This window comes from Balaenoptera borealis, assembly GCF_965194805.1.
Source record: "Balaenoptera borealis genome assembly, chromosome: 12".
NCBI lineage: Eukaryota > Metazoa > Chordata > Mammalia > Artiodactyla > Balaenopteridae > Balaenoptera > Balaenoptera borealis.
The window spans coordinates 5338283-5358390 of record NC_138869.1 but is presented as its reverse complement, the minus strand read 5'-3'; the positions used below and the strand labels follow the sequence as shown (position 1 = coordinate 5358390).

Genomic DNA, 20108 nt, shown 5'->3' with positions numbered 1-20108 from the left:
AAGACTTTGAAGGATGAAAACACACACTTTGAGAGGGTTGGACGTTTGTTAAGAATTAACTCTGATGGCAAAATTGTGGACTACCTTTATTTTTAAAAATTTATTCATTTTATTTTTGGCTGCATTGGGTCTTCGTTGCTGCACGCGGGCTTTCTCTAGTCGCGGTGAGTGGGGGCTACTTTTCGTTGCGGTGTGCAGGCTTCTCATTGCGGTGGCTTCTCTTGTTGCAGAGCATGGGCTCTAGGCGCGTGGGCTTCAGTAGTTGTGGTACACGGGCTCAATAGTTGTGGCTTGCGGGCTCTAGAGTGCAGGCTCAGTAGTTGTGGTGCACAGGCTTAGTTGCTCTGCAGCATGTGGGATCTTCCCGGACCAGGGCTCAAACCCATGTCCCCTGCATTGGCAGGTGGATTCTTTTTTTTTTTTTAAATTTATTTTATTTATTTATTTTTTTGGCTGCATTGGGTCTTCGCTGCTGCGTGCGGGCTCTCTCCAGTTGTGTCGAGCGGGAGCCACTCTTCATTGCGGTGTGCGGGCCTCTCCCTGCGGTGGCTTCTCTTGTTGTGGAGCACGGGCTCTAGGCATGCGGGCTTCAGTAGTTGTGGCTTGCGGGCTCTAGAGTGCAGGCTCAGTAGTTGTGGCGCACAGGCTTAGTTGCTCTGCAGCATGTGGGATCTTCCCGGACCAGGGCTCAAACCCATGTCCCCTGCATTGGCAGGTGGATTCTTAACCACTGAGCCACCAGGGAAGCCCTGCACTACCTTTAAGAGGAAGAGAATATGTATCTATAGAACCCGAGGTTCTTGTACAGGAGGCTCTAAGGTGAAAAGAAGGGCACCCAGCCAAGAGCAAGTAGGAAACAAGTATCAGGGACCCAGAGGACCCGTCCCAGGAGACCCATGCCCCCTTTCCCACAAGCACCTGAGGGCCTGTACCTGTTGCTGCTCAGTGACAGTTCTGTCACCACAGGCGGAGGGCCAGTCACTATCCAGGGCTTGTGTTCCCGCCCCCACTGCTGGGAAGAAGGGACACTTGCTCAACGTGTGAAGGTGACAGCGGGACGGGCCGAGAGCCTGAAGCAGGTACTGCGATGAGGAGAGATGACAGGAAAATAGCAGACCTCTCATTCTTTCTCTGTCCCCACTTTGCTGTCGAGAATCACTTCCCAACTGAAAAGTCTGAGAAACCCTGCTATGAGGGCCCAGAGAGTGGAGGGAGTGTAAGGAGAGCTCAAGGACCTACATGTACAACTCTTACTCAAACAGGTAGATTTAAGGGTTGAATTCTTGCTGAATAACAGGAAACAAATCTTTTTGTCCTCACATGCACCTAGACATACACTACTTCTTAGCAGGTACTCCTGTTCCTCTTACAGTTCTAGGATTGAAGAAGTCTTAGGCTACAAACATTTTACGCTATTAGAGGTTTAGGAAAGACCCACTCATTAAGGGTACAGAATGAAGGACTTCCCTGGTGGTGCAGTGGTTAAGAACCCGCCTGCCAATGCAGGGGACACGGGTTCAAGCCTTGGTCCGGGAAGATCTCACATGCTGTGGAGCAGCTAAGCCCCTGCGCCACAACTACTGAGCCTGCGCTCTAGAGCCTGCGAGCCACAACTACTGAGCCCACAAGCCACAACTACTGAAGCCTGCACGCCTAGAGCCCATGCTCTGCAACAAAGAGAAGCCACCGCAATGAGAAGCCCACACACCGCAATGAAGAGTAGCCCCCCGCTCGCCACAAGCAGAGAAAGCCCATGTGCAGCAATAAAGACCCAACACAGCCAAAAAAAAAGTACAGAATGAAAACTGACAGATAAATAGTACTTTTTGGTCAAGAAAAAAAATTACTTATTACTCTGAATTGTGAACTAATAAAAGTCAGTTCAAAGGCGTCAGTGTTAATAAACTTTTCTTCTTGTTAAAAGTTATATTCAGCTTTTCAAAAACAAAGCAATTATAGCATATGAATAGTGAAAGCTAAGAGTGAAAATATACAGACGAATCATAAAGTATATACATTTAACTTATGCACATTCAACTATATGTTCTTAATAATGAAAGGGAGAGAAAAATAATTTTAAAATGTGGATGATTTTGTTCTGAATTTTACATCTATGTAAAATACGTGATTACAGGGTAATTCTGACCACATGTAACTTAAGATGTGATCACTCAGCAGTACTTCTGCTAATGTCAAAGCAAGATAATGAAAACAAAGTTACAAGTATATGGCTAGATACAAACCTGTAGATTTCCACATTCTTGCTCTTTTGTCTGGAGAGTTTAGAGACACTTGCTTCTCCAGCCACAATGATAGTGTTGTTTTCCATGACAACACCAGTACACACAGTGCCTAAACCCTCCCCATACTTGGGAGATGAGATGAAATAGGTCTTTCGCGATGCAGGATCATAGCAAAAACTGGCATCTCCGTAGTTCCTACGTCTCGACCTGATTCCTGAAGAATTGTTGCCAATGCACAGCAAAAGACTGGTAGTCTCCATGCCATAACGAAGATTGAGAGAGTGCTGTTGACGGGTCTTGATGGCTTTGAATGCGTTTTGAATGATGTCAATGCAATTTGCATCACACAGAAGCATTGTGTTCCTTTTCAGGGCTTGTCTTAAAGAAGAAGGATTTACCAGTTGCAACCTAACTTGCTTCAGAAGTTCCGCAAGATGCTCTGTGCGCAGTTCTCGGTTATGATTTACCCATCTCAGAACTAGGTCCAGAATGCTCTCCTCTCTGGATATGTTCAGGTCATCTGATTTAATAAGCGTCAGAAATTGGTGCACTTCAATTTCTAGTATCTCTTCATGTAAGCTCACCTCAGCAAAGTGCTGATATAAATACCTCTTCGATTGATCAGCTAAATCTTCAGCTCCAATCTGCTTTGCAAAATGATAGATACCCACACAGTTCGAGGCATCCATATGGTCCATCATATACTTCTGACACACACTGAAGACTTCCTCCATCTGCATAAAATAGGCGGCCACAGCCACAGTCTGTACATTGGCGTTACTGATCTCCAAAGCCGCATGGTACATATAATTTAATATCACCGACACACTTTCTGCTGTGATGTCATAAAGTACGACTTCCCTCTGAGTACACTCAAGTAGTCCACAGGTAAACATCGCTTTGAAATAAGGACTAAATGCAGCCAGAACGAGCCTGTGGCAAGGGAATTTCTCCCCTTCTGCGATGAGTACAACATCAATCATCTCTGCTAGTTCTTTCATGTTCTTAATTTTATTCAGTAAATTCAAGCTGTGTTGGTATTTTTCTTTTCCCTCAGTCTTGCACTCCATGGTGTCCTCTCCAGTGTTTCTAAGTAAGTCTTCTTTAAATGTAGCTTGATTCTTGAGGTCCTGTTTACATGTCTGATTACTCATCAAGCAACAGAGATGTCATGTAACATTCCTGAAGGAAAGAAAAGAGGGAGTTTTCTTCTAAGAAAATAAATTCTCTGTAATTTAAATATGCAGCATTAGTTCTAATAAGTATTTATAAGTAAATATTATTCATTCCAAGCAGAGTAGTTTAACATTAAGACAACTACTTTGGTATCTAAAAATAACGTCATTGATTGTAAAATTAAAAACAGTAAATTATTAACCACTAACAATATTTTCCTAATTAGCGGCAGAGATTTTTCTAGTGGAGGCTGGAAAGTCCTCCCTCTCAAGGTGAATGAAGAGAAAAGGGATAAGATGAGCACCTTTCGCATTTCCGCTTCCAGTTACCAAATTCAGCTGACCCGTAGATGGAGGATACAGAGGCATTAGGAAGCATCCTCTCTGAGGGGATGCCGCATCACCGAAAGGGTTATGTGCACCGTCCCCCAAAATGCACCCAAATGCTGTCAGCAGCAATCTGAGAAATCACAAGGGGGCCTTGCAGGCTGGCTGAAAAAAAAGTCCACTAAAATTCTGCTCGAACTTTGCTATGTGGCAAATAATTCAAAACAGTGCTTTGGAAAGCGCAACCAAATACGTGCTGATGTGAGAATTCACAATACTTGAAACTTACAACTAAATCATCCTAAGCTTAGAAAACACAAAAAGTCCTCCCGTTTCTCTGCCCTTCCTGCTCAGCTTCTCTCTCTTCCCTATCTCACAGAGGCAGAGGCGGAATCACTTCTTGCCTGAAAAAGCACTAGTCTAATTAAAAATCTCTTTAAGCTGGTTGTCTCAGCTTCCCCTTCCCCAGGGAACTGCAAACAGGATGTTTCAAGGAAGCTAATCAGCTCTTTTGATTTAAAGAAGGACACTCCTAGAGCCAGAAGCCTTAATGGGAGGAGCGGATCTCAAACTCTGTCACCCTGTCCAGGTCTAACGCCACTGTAAGTCGCACGCAGTGAGAATAAACCTTGATGGTAGAAAAGTCAGCACGCGGAGCTAAGAAAGGCAGGGAGGTGATCATTTCAACACTGTGAAAGCAAAATCTGTCAGCCGTAAAGCTTATAAATTTTCTAAATTTCTGTAATCCTGTAAAGGATTAGAAATCTCATATGTCTCAATGAGACTTGGCACTTTTTCAGTGTTGAATTAAAGTTCATTTTAGGAAACAAGTGTTAAGCATGATAGGAATGTTTAATTATATAATGGCAACTGTAAGAGCTAAAAACCACTGTGCTGAAGGGTGTGGAAATCATAATAACTAGCCGGTCTTGGAATCCGTATACTTGAAATAGAAAGAAATAAAACCCTCCTCGCTGGATTTTCGGGCATTAATGGCTCAGTTTTATTTCAATAAGAACTTAAGACTTTCTATGCAAGGGTTTGCAGGTTAAAAGTGATCTTTGCTTTTTCGCTTTATTTGTTTTAGATTTTTACAAAGAGAATCCAATTATGGGTAATTAAGAGGTCATTAGATTTCTAAATTCTCCTATAACACATTATGATTAGCCCAAATCATATTATGTAGGCTTCTTTACACATAAACACCTCAATCAACTTTATAGATGACAGCTGTTACTTCAAACTAAAAACGGTAAAAGCTTTCTTACAAGGAAATATTTTAAAATTTCTATTCCATTTGTACTGATATACAAGAATCCCTCAAAGGGTACCAGACGCACAATGCTAGAAGGCCAAGGGTAGCTTCCAGATCGGATCACGTGATCTAACACAGTGCAGGTAGTTCAGACTCATTAGTTCTTGATGTTGCTGGAAAGAAACCAGATGCTGGGAACCCACATGTTAGGACTACAACCTAGGGTTTTGTATCTTTAAGGCAGGAACCAAGCTACCCTCGTTGAACTTTTTGGCATAGGGCTAGTTTAATGAAAACAAAAGTGGCATTAGTTTCAAAGAGAGGTTAAAAATGAGATACCTAGTACATTATGGACTGGTTTTCTTGATAAAGATGTTATAGGTAATATCTTTTTTTTTTTTTTTTAAAGAAGTTTGAACACTAAGACCTTGAGCTCTTAGCGGTCTTCTGTCTCCTAGGGGCATTTGCTTTATTTTATTTTATTTATTTATTTATTTATTTTGGCTGTGTTGGGTCTTCGTTTCTGTGCGAGGGCTTTCTCTAGTTGCAGTGAGCAGGGGCCACTCTTCATCGCAGTGCGCGGGCCTCTCACTGTCGCAGCCTCTCTTGTTGCGGCGCACAGGCTCCAGACGCGCAGGCTCAGTAGTTGTGGCTCACGGGCCTAGTTGCTCCGCGGCATGTGGGATCTTCCCAGACCAGGGCTCGAACCCGTGTTCCCTGCATTAGCAGGCAGATTCTCAACCACTGCGCCACCAGGGAAGCCCCTATAGGTAATATCTTATACACAACTCTATAGTGGACAATGTTGGCTTTCTCCCCACATCCAGCCTGCCTTTCCTTGGTGCCACTGGGGTGGGACTGACTCCCGTTCTCCTTACCACTGAGGCTGGTGGGAGACCTGAGATTGGCCCGACTGGAGTGAAGCTCAGTCTCTGGTTCACTGGTTGGGGGTGTCCACGTGTTACAAAGATGAGAGGTCTGGATCTGCTGCAGCCGTGTCCCCACAGCCAGCATGAGGACACAGCCAGTACAGGAAAGAAGGCAGAGATTTCAGAGCAGTGGAGCTTGAAACATGCCTTAAACATGCCTTAAAACATGTGTTTTTCAGTTTTGAGAGAGAAACCATTCCCCTCATTGTTTAAGCTAGTTTGAGTTGGGAGTGCTGGTACTGGCACTCAGGAGTCCTCTCTAGTATAAGAGGCATGTGCAAATATTGAGACAAGGTTGCTTAAGGTAACAGCAATTATATATTTCATAAAGTTTCACTTTAGGTATATTCTTATATTCCCTATTATTACACTGTCAAGTAAAAGAACTGTAGAAACTTCTCATTATGCTCATTTCTCCTTGATAGAAGGCAAAAGTCCCTATACGTCAACTCTTCTGAGTTTACCTCTTCTCATTAAATGGCTACAGCATTTTACAGGCACACGAACTGAGTCTTGAGCCCGGTTCCATCTGACTCCAGAGTGCACTCTAAATCACTCCCTCTAGAGCAAGCACCAAACTAGGGCCAGAGAGAAAACATCTCAGCCTTTGTAGGGTTTCTGTCTTAACAGTTCAGCTCTGCCGTCGCAATGCAGGAGCAGCCAGAGGTGATACGTAAACTAATGAGCATCACTCTGTGCCAAAAAATGCGTTTCACGGACACTGAGACTTGAACTTCATACATTTCCACATCTTCTTTTGGTTGTAAAAAGCCACTTAAAATTATAAAATTCATTCTTAGCTCATGGGTGATATAAAGCAGGCAACAGGGCAACAACTCCTGTGCCACTGTCATAAATAAATCCACTTTCTAGATTATGTCTGGTGCCTAATCTCCAGTTCTTTGCTTAAAACTCCAGCTGAAGAGTTTTGAGAAGGGGAACAGTCAAATTCCTGTTTTAAAAAGATCATCTGGTGTCCCCAAGATTCCCAAAGATAAATCAGTTTCTTGAATAAATACTTTACTTGGGTACAGTTTCTCTGCCCCAAATGCTGACTTCAACAACAAAAAATACTTTTAAAAAGGAAATAAGAAACATTTATGAATTTTTTAGATGGGCACATATATTTAAGTATCCCTTCCTTCTAATTGCCTTTTATAAAACTCTTGAAAGCTACTCTAATTGCTGTGGATTTACAGACCAAGTGAATTTACTGGTGGAAATCCTGAGAGATACCTGGTCAGTTAAATTAGCCACCATACTTCAATAAGAATTCTCAGCATTGTTCCTTGTATACATAAGGTACACAGAAGATGCTGGCATTGCAGATGGGGCTTTGAAGTGAGATAGTCCTGGGCCTGAATCTCAGTTTAGCCACTGCTTTCTGTCATCCTAAAATTATGTAACCTTTCCTTTTTTTTTTTTTAATTTACTTATTATTATTATTTTTTATTTGTTGGCTGCGTTGGGCCTTTGTTGCTGTGCGCGAGCTCTCTCTAGTTGGGGTGAGTGGGGGCTACTCTTTGTTGTGGTGCGCAGGCTTCTCATTGTGGTGGCTTCTCTTGTTGCAAAGCATGGGCTGTAGGTGCCCGGTCTTCAGCAGTTGCAGCACGCGGGCTCAGTAGTTGTGGCTTGAGGGCTCTAAAGCGCAGGCTCAGTAGTTGTGGCACACGGGCTTAGTTGCTCCACGGCATGTGGGATCTTCCCGGACCAGGGCTTGAAACCGTGTCCCCTGCATTGGCAGGCGGATTCTTAACCACTGCACCACCAGGGAAGTCCCATAAAATTATGTAACCTTTCTGAACCTTGGTTTCTGCATGTGTAAATTGGGGTTTCTGTATATAAATAAAGTAGTTGGATCAGTCCTTTGTATCCAAGTGCTCACAGTGGGGTAACAGAGGGTAGCTCAGAGGTTCGGAACGTGGGCTTTGACTTGGGTTCCTGAGACCTGGGTTCTGAGACCTCGCTCTACCATTTACAACATGAGCAAGTTTCTCAGCCTCTTTTCAATTCCTCGCTTGGAATTAGTTTTGAGAATTATATAAGAATAGTTGGGAGAATTAAATAAGGCCATGCATGTATAACATGTAATTTGCTTGGTAAAGCTGAAACTGGATACACCTGTACAAACATTTTTTGAACAATAACAATGTTTGGGTTCATATACAAACTCCTTGTGGGTACAGACACAGCTCACAAATAAAAGAGAGCTGACAGCAACTTTTTCTTGTAATGAGGGCACAAAGGGCATTCTCCTTTCATCAGCAAAATAAAATTGTATAAATGTTCTCAGTGATATCAGTGGGAAGTTATTCTCTGCTCCAATTTATAGAAGACTGAATTGTGCATTCATATTAATAGTACCCATAATAATGGAGAAAAAATGAGTAGCAAAAATAAATATAAATCACAAGAATAAAGCCTAATTACTTTGCAAATCCAAAATGCAGTTTTACTCATGTCCAGTATACTTAGTTTTAAGAAATGGATTGCTATAAATTTTAATGTGGGGCTTCCCTGGTGGCGCAGTGGTTAAGAATCCACCTGCCAATGGAGAGGACACGGGTTCAAGCCCTGGTCCAGGAAGATCCCACATGCCTCGGAGCAACTAAGCCCGTGCGCCACAACTACTGAGGCTGTACTCTAGAGCCCACGAGCCACAACTACTGAGCCCACGTGCCTAGAGCTTGTGCTCTGCAACAAGAGAAGCCACCGCAATGAGAAGCCCACTCACCACAACGAAGAGTAGCCCCCGCTCACCACAACTAGAGAAAGCCTGAGCACAACAACGAAGACCCAACACAGCCAATAACTAACTAACTAAATAAATTTATTAAAAAAATAAAATAGAATTTAATGTGGCATAAAAATGTTGGTTTACTTAAACTACCAATGTTTTGCTTTTACAATGTTTAATTTTATAATCTTTATATTATCTTTAAAGTTGCTACTTTTTCTAAATAATGATTGATACATGACCATGACTCCATGTTTTGCTGAAGTTAAAACTAGTTTAAATTCATAGCAGCACTGTTTGAAATAGTAAAAATTTGGAAATAACCTAAATATTCGTTAACAGGAGAACAGACTGTAGCATATTCACTCAAGAGAATATTGTACAGCAAAAAAAAAAAAAAAAAAGAATGAACTAGAGCTCCATGTATCGACATGGATGAATTTCACAAACATCAATGTGTGAAACAGACTAAAAGAATAGGTGCTGCCCGCCACTGATATCTTCTTTAAATTATGCAAAACAATACTATATATTCTAATAGAGTAAATGTAGGTGATATATTATGACAAAATAAATATAAATGGTGAATCTGGTAAAGGGTCTATGGGAGTTTTTTGTCCTACTGTTAGAACTTTCCTGTAAGTTTGAAATTATATCAAAAGAAAAAGTTAAAAGAATTGTATGTTTTTTAAGGGTATGTACAACTGTAGTGGAATATAAAGAAGTGAAAGGTAATTCTAAACACCAAGTTCCGGACAGTGGTTGCTTTCCGGAGGCGTGGAAGGAGGGCACACAGCTGGAGGAGGGTGACAGGAGTTCCAGCTGCGTAATCAGCGTTCGACTTCATCAGCTGCATGGCGGGAACCCGATAACATACTTTATTATTCATTAGGCCTTTTTGCACGTCTTAAATATTGCATAAACTAAGTTTAAAATTAAAAATTGTATTAACATTAGAGTAACTTATAACTTTGAAAACCTAACCTATTGGGTTGGCCAAAAGTTTTGTTCGGGTTTTTCCATAACATCAAAACCCAAACGAACTTTTTGGCCAGCCCCATACAGTGTAAACCACATCAGTGCGTGTACATATATAGAGAGAGGCAGGCAGACAGGCAGACAGGATACGTAGATACATTGAGAATTTTCTTTTTAACCTGTCAGAGTGTAGGCAGCCCAACTTATGAGTCATTGGAAAATACAAATGCTTACAACCTGCTTCTCCAGTCTTAATGAGAACTGCTCTGGGAGAAAGAAACAATTCCTTCCTACTTGTGCTTTGGTGGGAAAAGAAGTTACTGGATTCCAGAATTAGTGTATACATTTTTTTCCCATAGAAATGTTCAGTATGTGAGTAGGTCATAATATGAAATGACAGAGTTGATAAACAGCAAAGCCTTGAATTTTATCGATGAAAAAAACTGAAGACCTGAGAAATTATTTGGTAAGGGTCCTACATGCCAGCCTAAAACCCCCTTCAACAGATTTTGATTGGCAAGCCAAGGAATGTCAAAATGACGTCAATGATGTCTCAGTTCCAAAGCTTAAAACACAGCCCTTCTGTAAGTTGGTGACTCTCATGTATGAAATCATTACCCCACATTTAAAAAAATACCTCAAGCCTATTTGCACCAGCACTACCCGTCCTCCAGGCATCAGGAGGCCCTTCCTAGCCTGGCACCTCCCAGCCCTTCCTGCCCCATCTCCGGACTTTCCTTCCTCATATTTTCCAATCTCTTTAGTAGTACTGAACCACTCACTATTCTAATGCTATGTGGCTACACATGTTGTTCCCTGTGTCTGGAATATTCTCCACCTGCTTCCACCTGAAAAAATGTAACTGGCTCTTCAAAATTCAGTCCAGACGTCACTTCCTCAGTGAAGCCTCCTCTGCCCTTCCTTGCTTGTACCTTGAACACGGTGGTTATTGCACCGTTGTTACTGCAATTTATTTACGCATTCGCCCTCCTCACCTTTCACTGATGCACACGTTGAGGGTAGGGGGTCAGGTCTTAACCCTTTCTGTATTCTTAGCGTCTGTCTGTGACAATGCCTGGCACAGAAGAGTTGCTCAAGACGGTTTGTGCAATTAAATGAATGCGTTGCTTAGTCCTAAATTACAAGTTCATAACTTTTTTTTCTTTTAGGTTTTATACATGTTATTAACCACTGTCTTGAAGATATTTTGATTCTTCAAGTTGCTATCCGTTTGTCCAAGTCAAATAAATCACCCAGAATCATTAACTTGATTTCCTTGCCTACAGCGTGACACATTCTGACACCCACTTCTCCCATCCTCAAAATTAATTCCCCGTCACCACTGCGCTCAGGAATTTGGCCCCCATTCTTAGAGAACTGAGGCCAGAGATAGCACATTGGCTGCTCAGACTTTTTTTTTTTGTAAATTAATTGTCAACATGCAGAGCTGAAACATTCCAGCATGTATTGAAAAAAAAACGCAAGATAGGGCAACAGTGGGTTCTTAATTCCCATGGCGACAACCACCAGCAGGACCTGAGTAGCCCCACCTCTCAGATGGCACACCTCCTCCCCATTCCCAGCCCCCTCGCCCTAATGGAGACCTGATAGTCCTCATTTATAATTTTTTTCACCCCTGCCCCTTTAGTTATCCTACAGCATTTACCTTGGTGACCCATGGCTTTTCCCATTGCTCCCCACACCCTGGTTTGCTTCAGCATCACCGTCTTGTGCAGACCCTGGCTGAAAATGGCTCAGAACACCTGCCCCACCCTGAACGCACTCCGAGTCTCCCAGGAGCATTGGAAAATACTGGATTTTTTGCAAAGTAATAATCTGCTCCACACACCTGGCTTTTAATGACGGCCAGGATGGAGATGAAGCTAAATAAGGCAAGTTTCCTTTTTCCTTTCCTTTGAAGAGCTGACGTTTTGCATTCTTACCAGAGCCTTTAACATGCATCGAGCTCGTTAGTTACTCTTAAGAACCCCGCGGGGGTGGGGGTGGGGTGGGAAACGCAGGGCGATTAGACTCCTCAGTCTACGGTTCAGAGAGCGGATCCTGTCGAGTGCCGAGTGTCGGGCACTGTTCTCGGTTCCAGGAGGACCCCGGGGAAGGGCAGACACAGGCGCCCCCTCCACGGCCGCCAGGGCCGGCGAGGGCGGCCCAGGACCAGGCGGTCAGGGGCGCGGGGCTGCACGCGCGGCGGGGGCGCGGGTGCCGGAGGGGCCCCGAGGGGTCCCCGCGGCCCGGTCACCGTTACTTACGGGGCTACCCCGACGGGAGGCGCGGCCGCACTCGCTCCGCAGGGGCCGCCGCAATGGCGCCGCGACCCGGTCTGGGGCGCCTGACCTGCTGGCGCTGCCCAATATGGGCAGAGCCGGCGAGCGATATAAATAGACGGCGCGGGGAGGGGGCGCGGCGCCCGCGGGCAGGAGGCGGCCTGGCAGCTCCGCGGGCGGACAGGTGCTCGCGCTCCGCACCCACCCTCCCGCCCCGGGCTGCAGGGACTACGCGCCGCAGCGCCTGCGTGTGTGTGTGTGTGTGTGTGCGTGTGTGTGTGTGTGTGTGTGCGTGTGTGTGTGTGTGTGTGTACACGTGTGTGGAGGTGTGGGTACACGTGTGGCTACAGCGTGTGCGCAGGTGCAGGGCATCAGTGCCTGAGGCTTCATGCTCAGCACCCGTGGGCACGGGAGGGCGGGATTCCAGCAGTTGCCACAGACTCATTTTTTGGGTCCTTACTGGCTGTTCTGGCCTGAAGGGCTGGGAGCATGTGGCCTGTGCCCATCACACGGTGCTCACCCTACAGAGCGCCACACTGTAGCCAGGTGTGCAAACCTGTCACATCTCCCCACACCCCCGAAAGCTCCCAGAGGCCAAGAGCTCTGTCCTGTCCACCTTGGCGGCCCACTCACATGCTGGCTGGGGCCCTCCAGAGAACGGATGGTCAGGGAGCGGTCACTGATTTGGGTGATGGAGGGGCAAAGCTGGTAAGTGACAGGAAGGAGGGCCTTACCTGGTGTCCTAGCTCCGCTCTGCCCCTGGAAGCCTCATGACCTCCTGTGATTAGCTCAGATTCTTGGAGGACAGTAGACAAGACCGTATTGCACCTGGCTCACACCCAAGTTATTAGGAGGATGAAATAGGAGAGCCAATAGGTGTGAAAGTGCTTTGATAACTATCAGGTAACCCAAGTCGTTTTCTCCCGATGGGGCAGGTATTACTAAATGCAGACTCCTCTCCCCAAAGGTCTTGAAAGTGGGGCAGAAGGCCACCTCTTACTGATAGTACTGATTGTATCCTGTCCTGAGGCAGAGACAGGGACATTTCTTTTGGAGGCTCTTCTGCTTTAAGAATCTGTCAGAGGGGAACTTCCTTGGTGGCGCAGTGGTTCAGAATCTGCCTGCCAATGCAGGGGACATGGGTTTGAGCCCTGGTCCAGGAAGATCCCACATGCCGCGGAGCAGCTAAGCCCGTGTGCCACAACTACCGAGCCTGCGCTCTAGAGCCCGCCAGCCACAACTACTGAGCTCACGTGCAGCCATAATAAATAAATAAATAAGAATCTGTCAGAGGGAAGCTGGGGAAGGGAGGTACTGTCTGTCTACTAAGCCTCACCTGCCCACTCCTGTGATGATAAACCACCCAGAGAGCCCAGCCTTGGGGCACTCAAGGCTGCACACAACTTAATCTAATAGATTTCAGGGTTTTTGAAAGGTCACAAACCTTCTGGACGCCAAATTTCTCTCCACATCCCAAGATTATTTCATTTCCCCCAAGCAATGAAATCCTCAAATCCTGAGTCTATGAATCATCAGATCTTGCGGTGAGGCAGAGTCCAAGTACGCTAACTGTTATTTTCTGTTGCTTTATTAAGCAGTGGTTAGTATCTTGCATACGGTGTGAGTCAAGATGTATAGGTTCAGCTGCTCTAACAGAGAATTCCAGTGATAGTTCCCTAACAGGAAGGAACGCAAGTTTTCCTTCATACGGTGCCTGGTGGAAGGGCTCCAAGGGTCCTCAGGCAGCTCCACAGTCACTGCCCCGGGCACCTCCCCTCCACCCTTCTTACTCCACCTTCCCTAGAGTACTGCCCTGGTCCACATGCTCCAAGACAGCTCACCACCACCTCCAGCTGGGGGGCACAGGAGAGGGGGGAAGCCTCCCCCCTTTAAGGACACACCTAGAATTCAGTCTTCAGATACTGCTGTCCGTAACTTAGTTACATGGTCAAACCTTGCCCATGGCGGTGGGGCTGGGAATTCTAGTCTCTCCTGGGTGGCCAGTAGCTCCGTTATTTACATTATGATCCAGCTGGCAGTCTTTGCCCTACACATTCTCTGTAGATTCGTCAATCTACAAACGTTTATTTCACCTTCCATAAAACCTTGCACCACTCCTTTCTAGCCCTGTTTTCAGGTTTAGTTTTGCATTTGTTGGTGTAATTGTGAGATCAACGGCCCTTCTCCCCGCGAAGTGAGGGCAGGGCTGTATCTGTTTCTGCTCACCCTTGTGCCCAGAGCCTGGCACCAAGCTGGTGCTCAGTAAACGGTTGCAGACCCAATGGATGCACATAATTAGGGAATTATCTCCCAAGTCCAGCTCAGATGTCACCTCCTCCGTGTATCTTTCCCAGAACACATCTCCAGCAGAATGACTGACGCCACTGTCTGTGTTCCCAGGGCCCTCCCCCTCTGCTGCTGACAGGTAGCATTGGGCCCATGGCCTGATGACTGTGGTTTTGGGCCTCACATGCTGCTGGGTGGTGGGTATCTCCAGGCAGAGAGTGGCTGCTCTCATCCCTGCATCCCCAGAGCTCAACAATGGCTGGCACGTAGGAGACCCTCAACAACCTTGTGTTGAATTTTTTTGTGCTTGAAAAAAATTGGCTTCTATAGAGAGCAAATGTTTTTGCTTTCCCGTTCTCTGCTTTTGCCCACCACTGCTCATGTAGCTCCTCTCCCAAAGCATTCTTTAAGTCCCCAGGCCTTTCCTTCCACCTGCTGGCGCTCACACCACATTGCACGAGAAAGGCTGGGGTCGTGCAGTGCATGACTCACCAGTGACACGGTGTGATCCCAATTGCTCTCTAAACTCCCAGCCGAACTCTGGATTTTGTCCTTCCCCATTATCAGGGTGTTGCCATTGGAAGAGTAATGCCTCCCTTGCCGTCTGTGCATTTGTCTAGTCATTTAACAGATATTAATTGAGCAACTATTCTGTGCCAGGCATAACTAGATGCTAATGAACAGCTGTGAATAAAACAGGCTTGGTCCCTGGAAGAATATACTCTGGTGAGGTGACAGTTAATCTCTCAGCTCTCCCTTCTCCCTCTCTTTCCTTGGATGAGATGGTAGAAGCCATGAGATCAGAGATGAAGCCATGTTAGAGAAGCAAGGGGACCGAAGACACACCCAGGCTGGGGATGGAGGTGAGGAAGAGAGGGCGATGGAGAGGAAAAGAATATTCCGTGGATAAAAGCAACAGGAACGGACAGAGCATGGCTGCAGAGGAGGAAGTGGTAGGAGGAGCGTCGGATTATGGGAAGAATTAAGAACAAAGACCAGACCCCAGGATCTGGCCAAACGTCACTGACAACGGTGGCGAAGTGAGAGCTGGGCTGAAGTAAGAACAGGCTGCAGCCCTTCAGGGCTTAACATAGAGAAGCTCACCTGCGTTCTGCTTCTGCGGGAGCCCTTCAGGTGTTTGCATCGTCCAGGTGGCTGTCCTCCTCCGCTTAGTTGTTCGGACACCTCCCCGGTGGAGGCTCTGCCTAGTCCCCTGGGTGTTTGTTGGTGTCCAGACAGAGGGAAAGAGTGGGGGAACAAGTGCACAGCAGATTTGTGGGGATCAGGCCTGGAAGAGGCCAATCTCAGGCTGCTCACTCCCTTTGGAAAGATGGAGGCCACATGGTCACACCTCACTGTGAGGGAGATTGGGAAATAGAGTCTTGCTCTGTGACCAAGAGGAAGGGAAAAGGATTTGCTAGACAGACGGCTGTGTCCGTCACAGACCAACTGGAAGCAGAGACACTGGGTGCAGACCAGCACTCGTGGAAGCCGGACACTAGTCCCTCAAGAGTTTCCAGAAGACGGAGTTCTAAACCCATGAGAACTGGTTTAGAACCATTTGGGAAATGCATTCCATGTCCCTTTGGGGAGAATCAAAATACAGTATTAAAGGCTCTAATGAATCCTGCAGTAAAGAGACAAGGCATTTCCTAACCATTCTTGACTTTGGGACCTCTGGGTCTATGATGTGAATATGGGTCCCCATGGGACACACCTGGGAAATGCTGATTGGGCAGAAGGAGGCCTCAGGTAACCTGAGGATGTGTTAAGATAGAAGCTTTAAGTCTGTATAAAGACAAAAACCAAGACACCCTTGGAAAGGGGGAGGCTCCAAATGTTAGAGGGGAGAGAAGATGCAGGATCTAGGCTGGAGAAGTAGGAAGGAACGGAAACCAAAGTGGAAGCAGAGATGCCAGCTGTCTTTGCTGGGTGCAGAGAAATCGACTCAGTTCCTGGAAGGAAGCGTGAGACTCTCTGGCTGATGGAGGGGCTGAGGGGCAGCTGGGGGTCTGAGAAGACACCATCTAGAAGGAAGCTGTGGAGAATCCTTAAAGGACTGCATGTCTCCACTCTTCCGAAGAATAATGGCGGGAAATGGGTGGAAATCTGCTAAGTATGTTTTATAAATTAGCCCACAGTTAGATTTGTAGATGAGTAACCCCCTGTCTCCGAACCTGATAAAGATGACTAAAAGATGTGATGACGGGTCTCGCCCGCTTGCGGACCCTGTCTCATCCCCCCCAGCCCTCTCGCGTGCTGGAGCACTGGCTGCCTCCCAGCAGGTGGTGGTCCTGAGTTCAGGGGGCTATGGGGGGCTTGCAGTTTGCACAGTGCCTTTGCTTGTTTTTCCGTTTAATACTCACACCACCCGGGAGCAGGCTGAGTCTCAGGATGGCCAGTGATGAATGACAGGATGGCACAGTGAGCGTGTGAGGGGCCTGGCTTGGACCACCCCCCATCATTCCATGTCTGTTACACCATCTGTCTTATCATCCCCTGAGATAGGGTCTGTACAGGGGCAGTCGGGTCAGGAGGAGGTCATTAGGGTGTGCCCTAATTCCATGTGACTGGTGTCTTTAGAAGAAGGAGGATTTGGAGACAGACATGCACACAGGGAGAACACCGTATGACTATGAAGACAGCTGTCTGTGATAGGGAAGAACAAATCTGACTCCGTATTGGATGTGTTTCTTTTAACTTTTGTATTCTATTGCTTTTGCTAAAAGTTAATCACTAAAGGGATGTTGCCTGTAGGCTTAAATTCTACATAATGGCCCATCTCTGGGGAACCCTGCCTCTTCCGGGAAAGAGGAAATTAACACTTCCCCTCCACAGTCTGACCAGAACTGGGACTTTACCCCCTCCCCTTTCAGTATAAAAGAGAAGCCTGAATTCTAACTCAGAGCAGATGGGTCTTTGGGACACTAGTCTACCATCTTCTCGGTCTGCTGGCTTTCTGAATAAAGTAGCTATTCTTTGCCCCAGCAAGTCGTCTCTCGATTTGTTGGCCTGTGTGGCGAGCAGGACGAGCTTGGACTGGGTAACAGTCTACCAGCCAATGAGAGAGGCCTGGGGCAGAGCCTTCCCTCATGGCCTCAGAAGGGACCAACCCTGCCGACACCATAATCTTGACTTCCAGCCTCCAGAATTGTGACACAGGAAATTTCTGTTGTTTACGCCGCCACTCAGTGGAACTTTGTTACAGTGGCCCTAGGAAACTATTACCACTGCCCCCCCCCCCCACCCCGATTCAGTCAGTTTCCTGGGTGGTGCTGTTCAGGTTGCTATAAAAATGCCAAGTGCTGCATCATTTTATCCATGAGCATGTCATGCACAGCTTACCCCAAAACTTTGCCAAATCAAGATACACTATGCTGATGACCATTTCTTTAATTTACTTTAGAAAAGAAAATGAGGCTAGTTTGACCTAATTTGCATTTATTTATTTAGTGGGGGAAGTTGATGTTGACCACTAGAGAGCCTCACTATCCTTAATAAGCACTCACAATGCATCCATTTGAAAATACAATAGAATTTTTCCCAGAATCAACTTCAAGTTTACAGTCTATAATGATCATAATCCACTTTTTATCTATTGCAACATTTGGGCATTAGGAGCCTTATCAGATGTGAGTTCCTTTAGTGTGGCTGGGCACTCTCCTCCTACTGGCTTTCTATTGTGGGAAGTTTCTTTCTCCTTTTATTTTGAAAGAATTTCAAGCATTCAAAATAGTTGCAAGACTATTACAATGAACTCTCGTATACCTTTCAGCTAGGTTCACCAATTATTAATGTTTTGTCATATTTACTTTTTCTCTTTCAGGATTTAAATTATATATATAATTTTATTTTTTCTGAATATTTGAGAGCAAATTCCAGATGAGACCCTTCACCCCTGAACACTTACTCATGTAATCCTAAGAACAAGGATATTATTTTACACATCCATGGAGTGATTATCAAAGTCAGGAAATTTAACATCAATAACAAAACTATTATCGTACCTCCAATCTACATTTGAATTTTGCCCAAGTCCTAATCTTGTTCTTCACACAATCCACTATCCAGGATCACACACTGCATTTTCTTGTGTCTCTTTGGTCTCCTTCAGTCTGGAATATTTCCTAGGTCTCCTTTGCCTTTTATGACCTTGACGTTTTGGAAATGTTCAAGCCAGTTACTTTGTAGAGTCTTTCCATTTGGGTCTGTCTAGTGTTTTCTCTTGCTTAGGCTCAGGTTCATACCTTGCCATACTTAGGTTTAGTTTTAAGACTATTCTCTTTTCTGAGGAAGATTTGAAGAAAAATAGTGGTTGCATACAGCGGTTCTGTGTAAAGTGACATTTCTGATTTTCCTCTGTTTCCTTCTCCAGCTCCAGGCCATGCCTTTCTATCCCTGGTGTCGTGCACACTGCAGCCCACCACATAGAACCCCCTTCAGCAGGGAGACACTTTACACCTGCTGAGTGTTAGCTGCTGAGCCCCCGTAGCTTGGTCCCCTCCTGGAATTTCTCTGGGCCCAGAGGAGCTGCCTTGCCCAAGCTTTCACCCCTCCCCGGAGGCAGTCTGCCTCCAATGACTGGTCTTTGAGGGGGTAAAGGCCCTCAATTTGGGAGACTCTGAAGGGCTGTCCCAGATCCAGAGCCTCCCGTGGGTCACATGTCTTTCAACAAGAAGTCTCTGGCCTTCAATTTCATGTACATCATTCATTTTGGACAAGAAGCTACACTGAAAAATACATCCATTTCCAAAAATTCAATCAATACGAAAAGTTCAAGGAAGTAAGCAAAACTCACCCAAAGTCCCAATATTTTTCAAGCGTCCTCCCATTGTCCAGGTGCACGTGTGTGAACGCTGGGGGTGTATCTTATACAAATGGGATCATGCGGTACATGCCAGGCTGCAATATCCATCCTCTCTTGCTCCCATAGTACGATCACCTATGCGCGAGACTTCCCAGGATAGAGACGGCGTCTCCCCGCCTTCCCGGCAGCCACGTATGGCATCTGAGAGGAAGAGGTGCGGGCAACTTCTGGAGTGACCCCCAGGAGGAAGCGACACGCCCTGCCCTTTCCCCTTCCCGCTGATTGTTACCGACCTTTCCAGTTAGTTCCCCACAAGGGTCCTTCTGCCCCACGCCGTTGGAGCCAATAAAAGGAGACCAAGTTCACTTCAGAAGCAAAAGAAAGCTTTATCCTTTGACCAGATGATGGAGAGGTGGGGGCTCCTGGGCGGGGCCGCTTTACAGGTTCTCACTGGCATCAGGGGGAAGGGGGCAGAGTGCTTGTGGATCTTGTGGATCTGGCGCAGCTGAGCTGCTCACTCTCGGCATCGCGGTGCAGGTGCGGCGCCTCTGCACACGGCCCGCGGCCGTCTTCCAGTGTTGTGGGCGGTGCTTCTGCACACGGCCCGCCGCCGTCTTCCCGTGTTGTGGGCGGGGCTTCTTCACACGGTCCGCCGCCGTCGTCCTGAACGGAGCTCTCGGTGGCGTCTCTGGGGTCTCTGCGCGGCTGTTTCCCACGAGGAGTTGGCCTCAGGTGTCGGGGTGCGAGGTGGCCTCCTGTGAGCGAGTGAAAGGAGACTACGCACGAAGGAAAAAAAAGGTTGGACTTCATTTTATTACCCAGATTCTATTGTTATTTCCCAGGAGCTGTGATTGGGCTTTGAGACATGATGGGTATTGAAGAGCTTTGAGCAAAAACTGGCAGGCCCTGTCCTTCCTCGAGTGGCACATTTGAACCTTCGTGTGGACGTCATGGTTTGGTCCGAGCTCAGGGTCTCACCCCCTCCCCAGGAGGTGGCACGGCGTTCCAGTGGGGTCTGGGGGCCTAGAGACCCGGTGGAGGGCCCGCGTGGGAAACGGCTTCCTTTCCTTCTCTTACTTCTAAGCTTCG

The 20108-nt window shown here is 46.3% G+C and overlaps 2 protein-coding genes across 7 annotated transcripts in view; one reads left to right on the top strand and one right to left on the bottom strand.

Annotated features, from left to right (window-relative positions):
• KBTBD12 (kelch repeat and BTB domain containing 12) overlaps positions 1–12056 on the bottom strand; it is a 56481-nt gene extending 44425 nt beyond the window's left edge. Inside the window, exons 1-3 of one of the 6 annotated variants that reach the window (XM_082345235.1) lie at positions 11494–11563; positions 5879–5987; positions 2244–3425 (exon numbers count right to left, since the gene is read on the bottom strand). In XM_082345235.1, coding sequence (XP_082201361.1) covers positions 2244–3397 — 1154 coding nt within the window. In that variant the 5' untranslated portion in view covers positions 3398–3425; positions 5879–5987; positions 11494–11563. The other 5 variants (XM_082345234.1, XM_082345232.1, XM_082345233.1 and 2 more) reach the window with 5 other exon arrangements.
• MGLL (monoglyceride lipase) overlaps positions 1–20108 on the top strand; it is a 240698-nt gene that overhangs the window by 24168 nt on the left and 196422 nt on the right. The gene's annotated exons all lie outside the window — the stretch shown is intronic.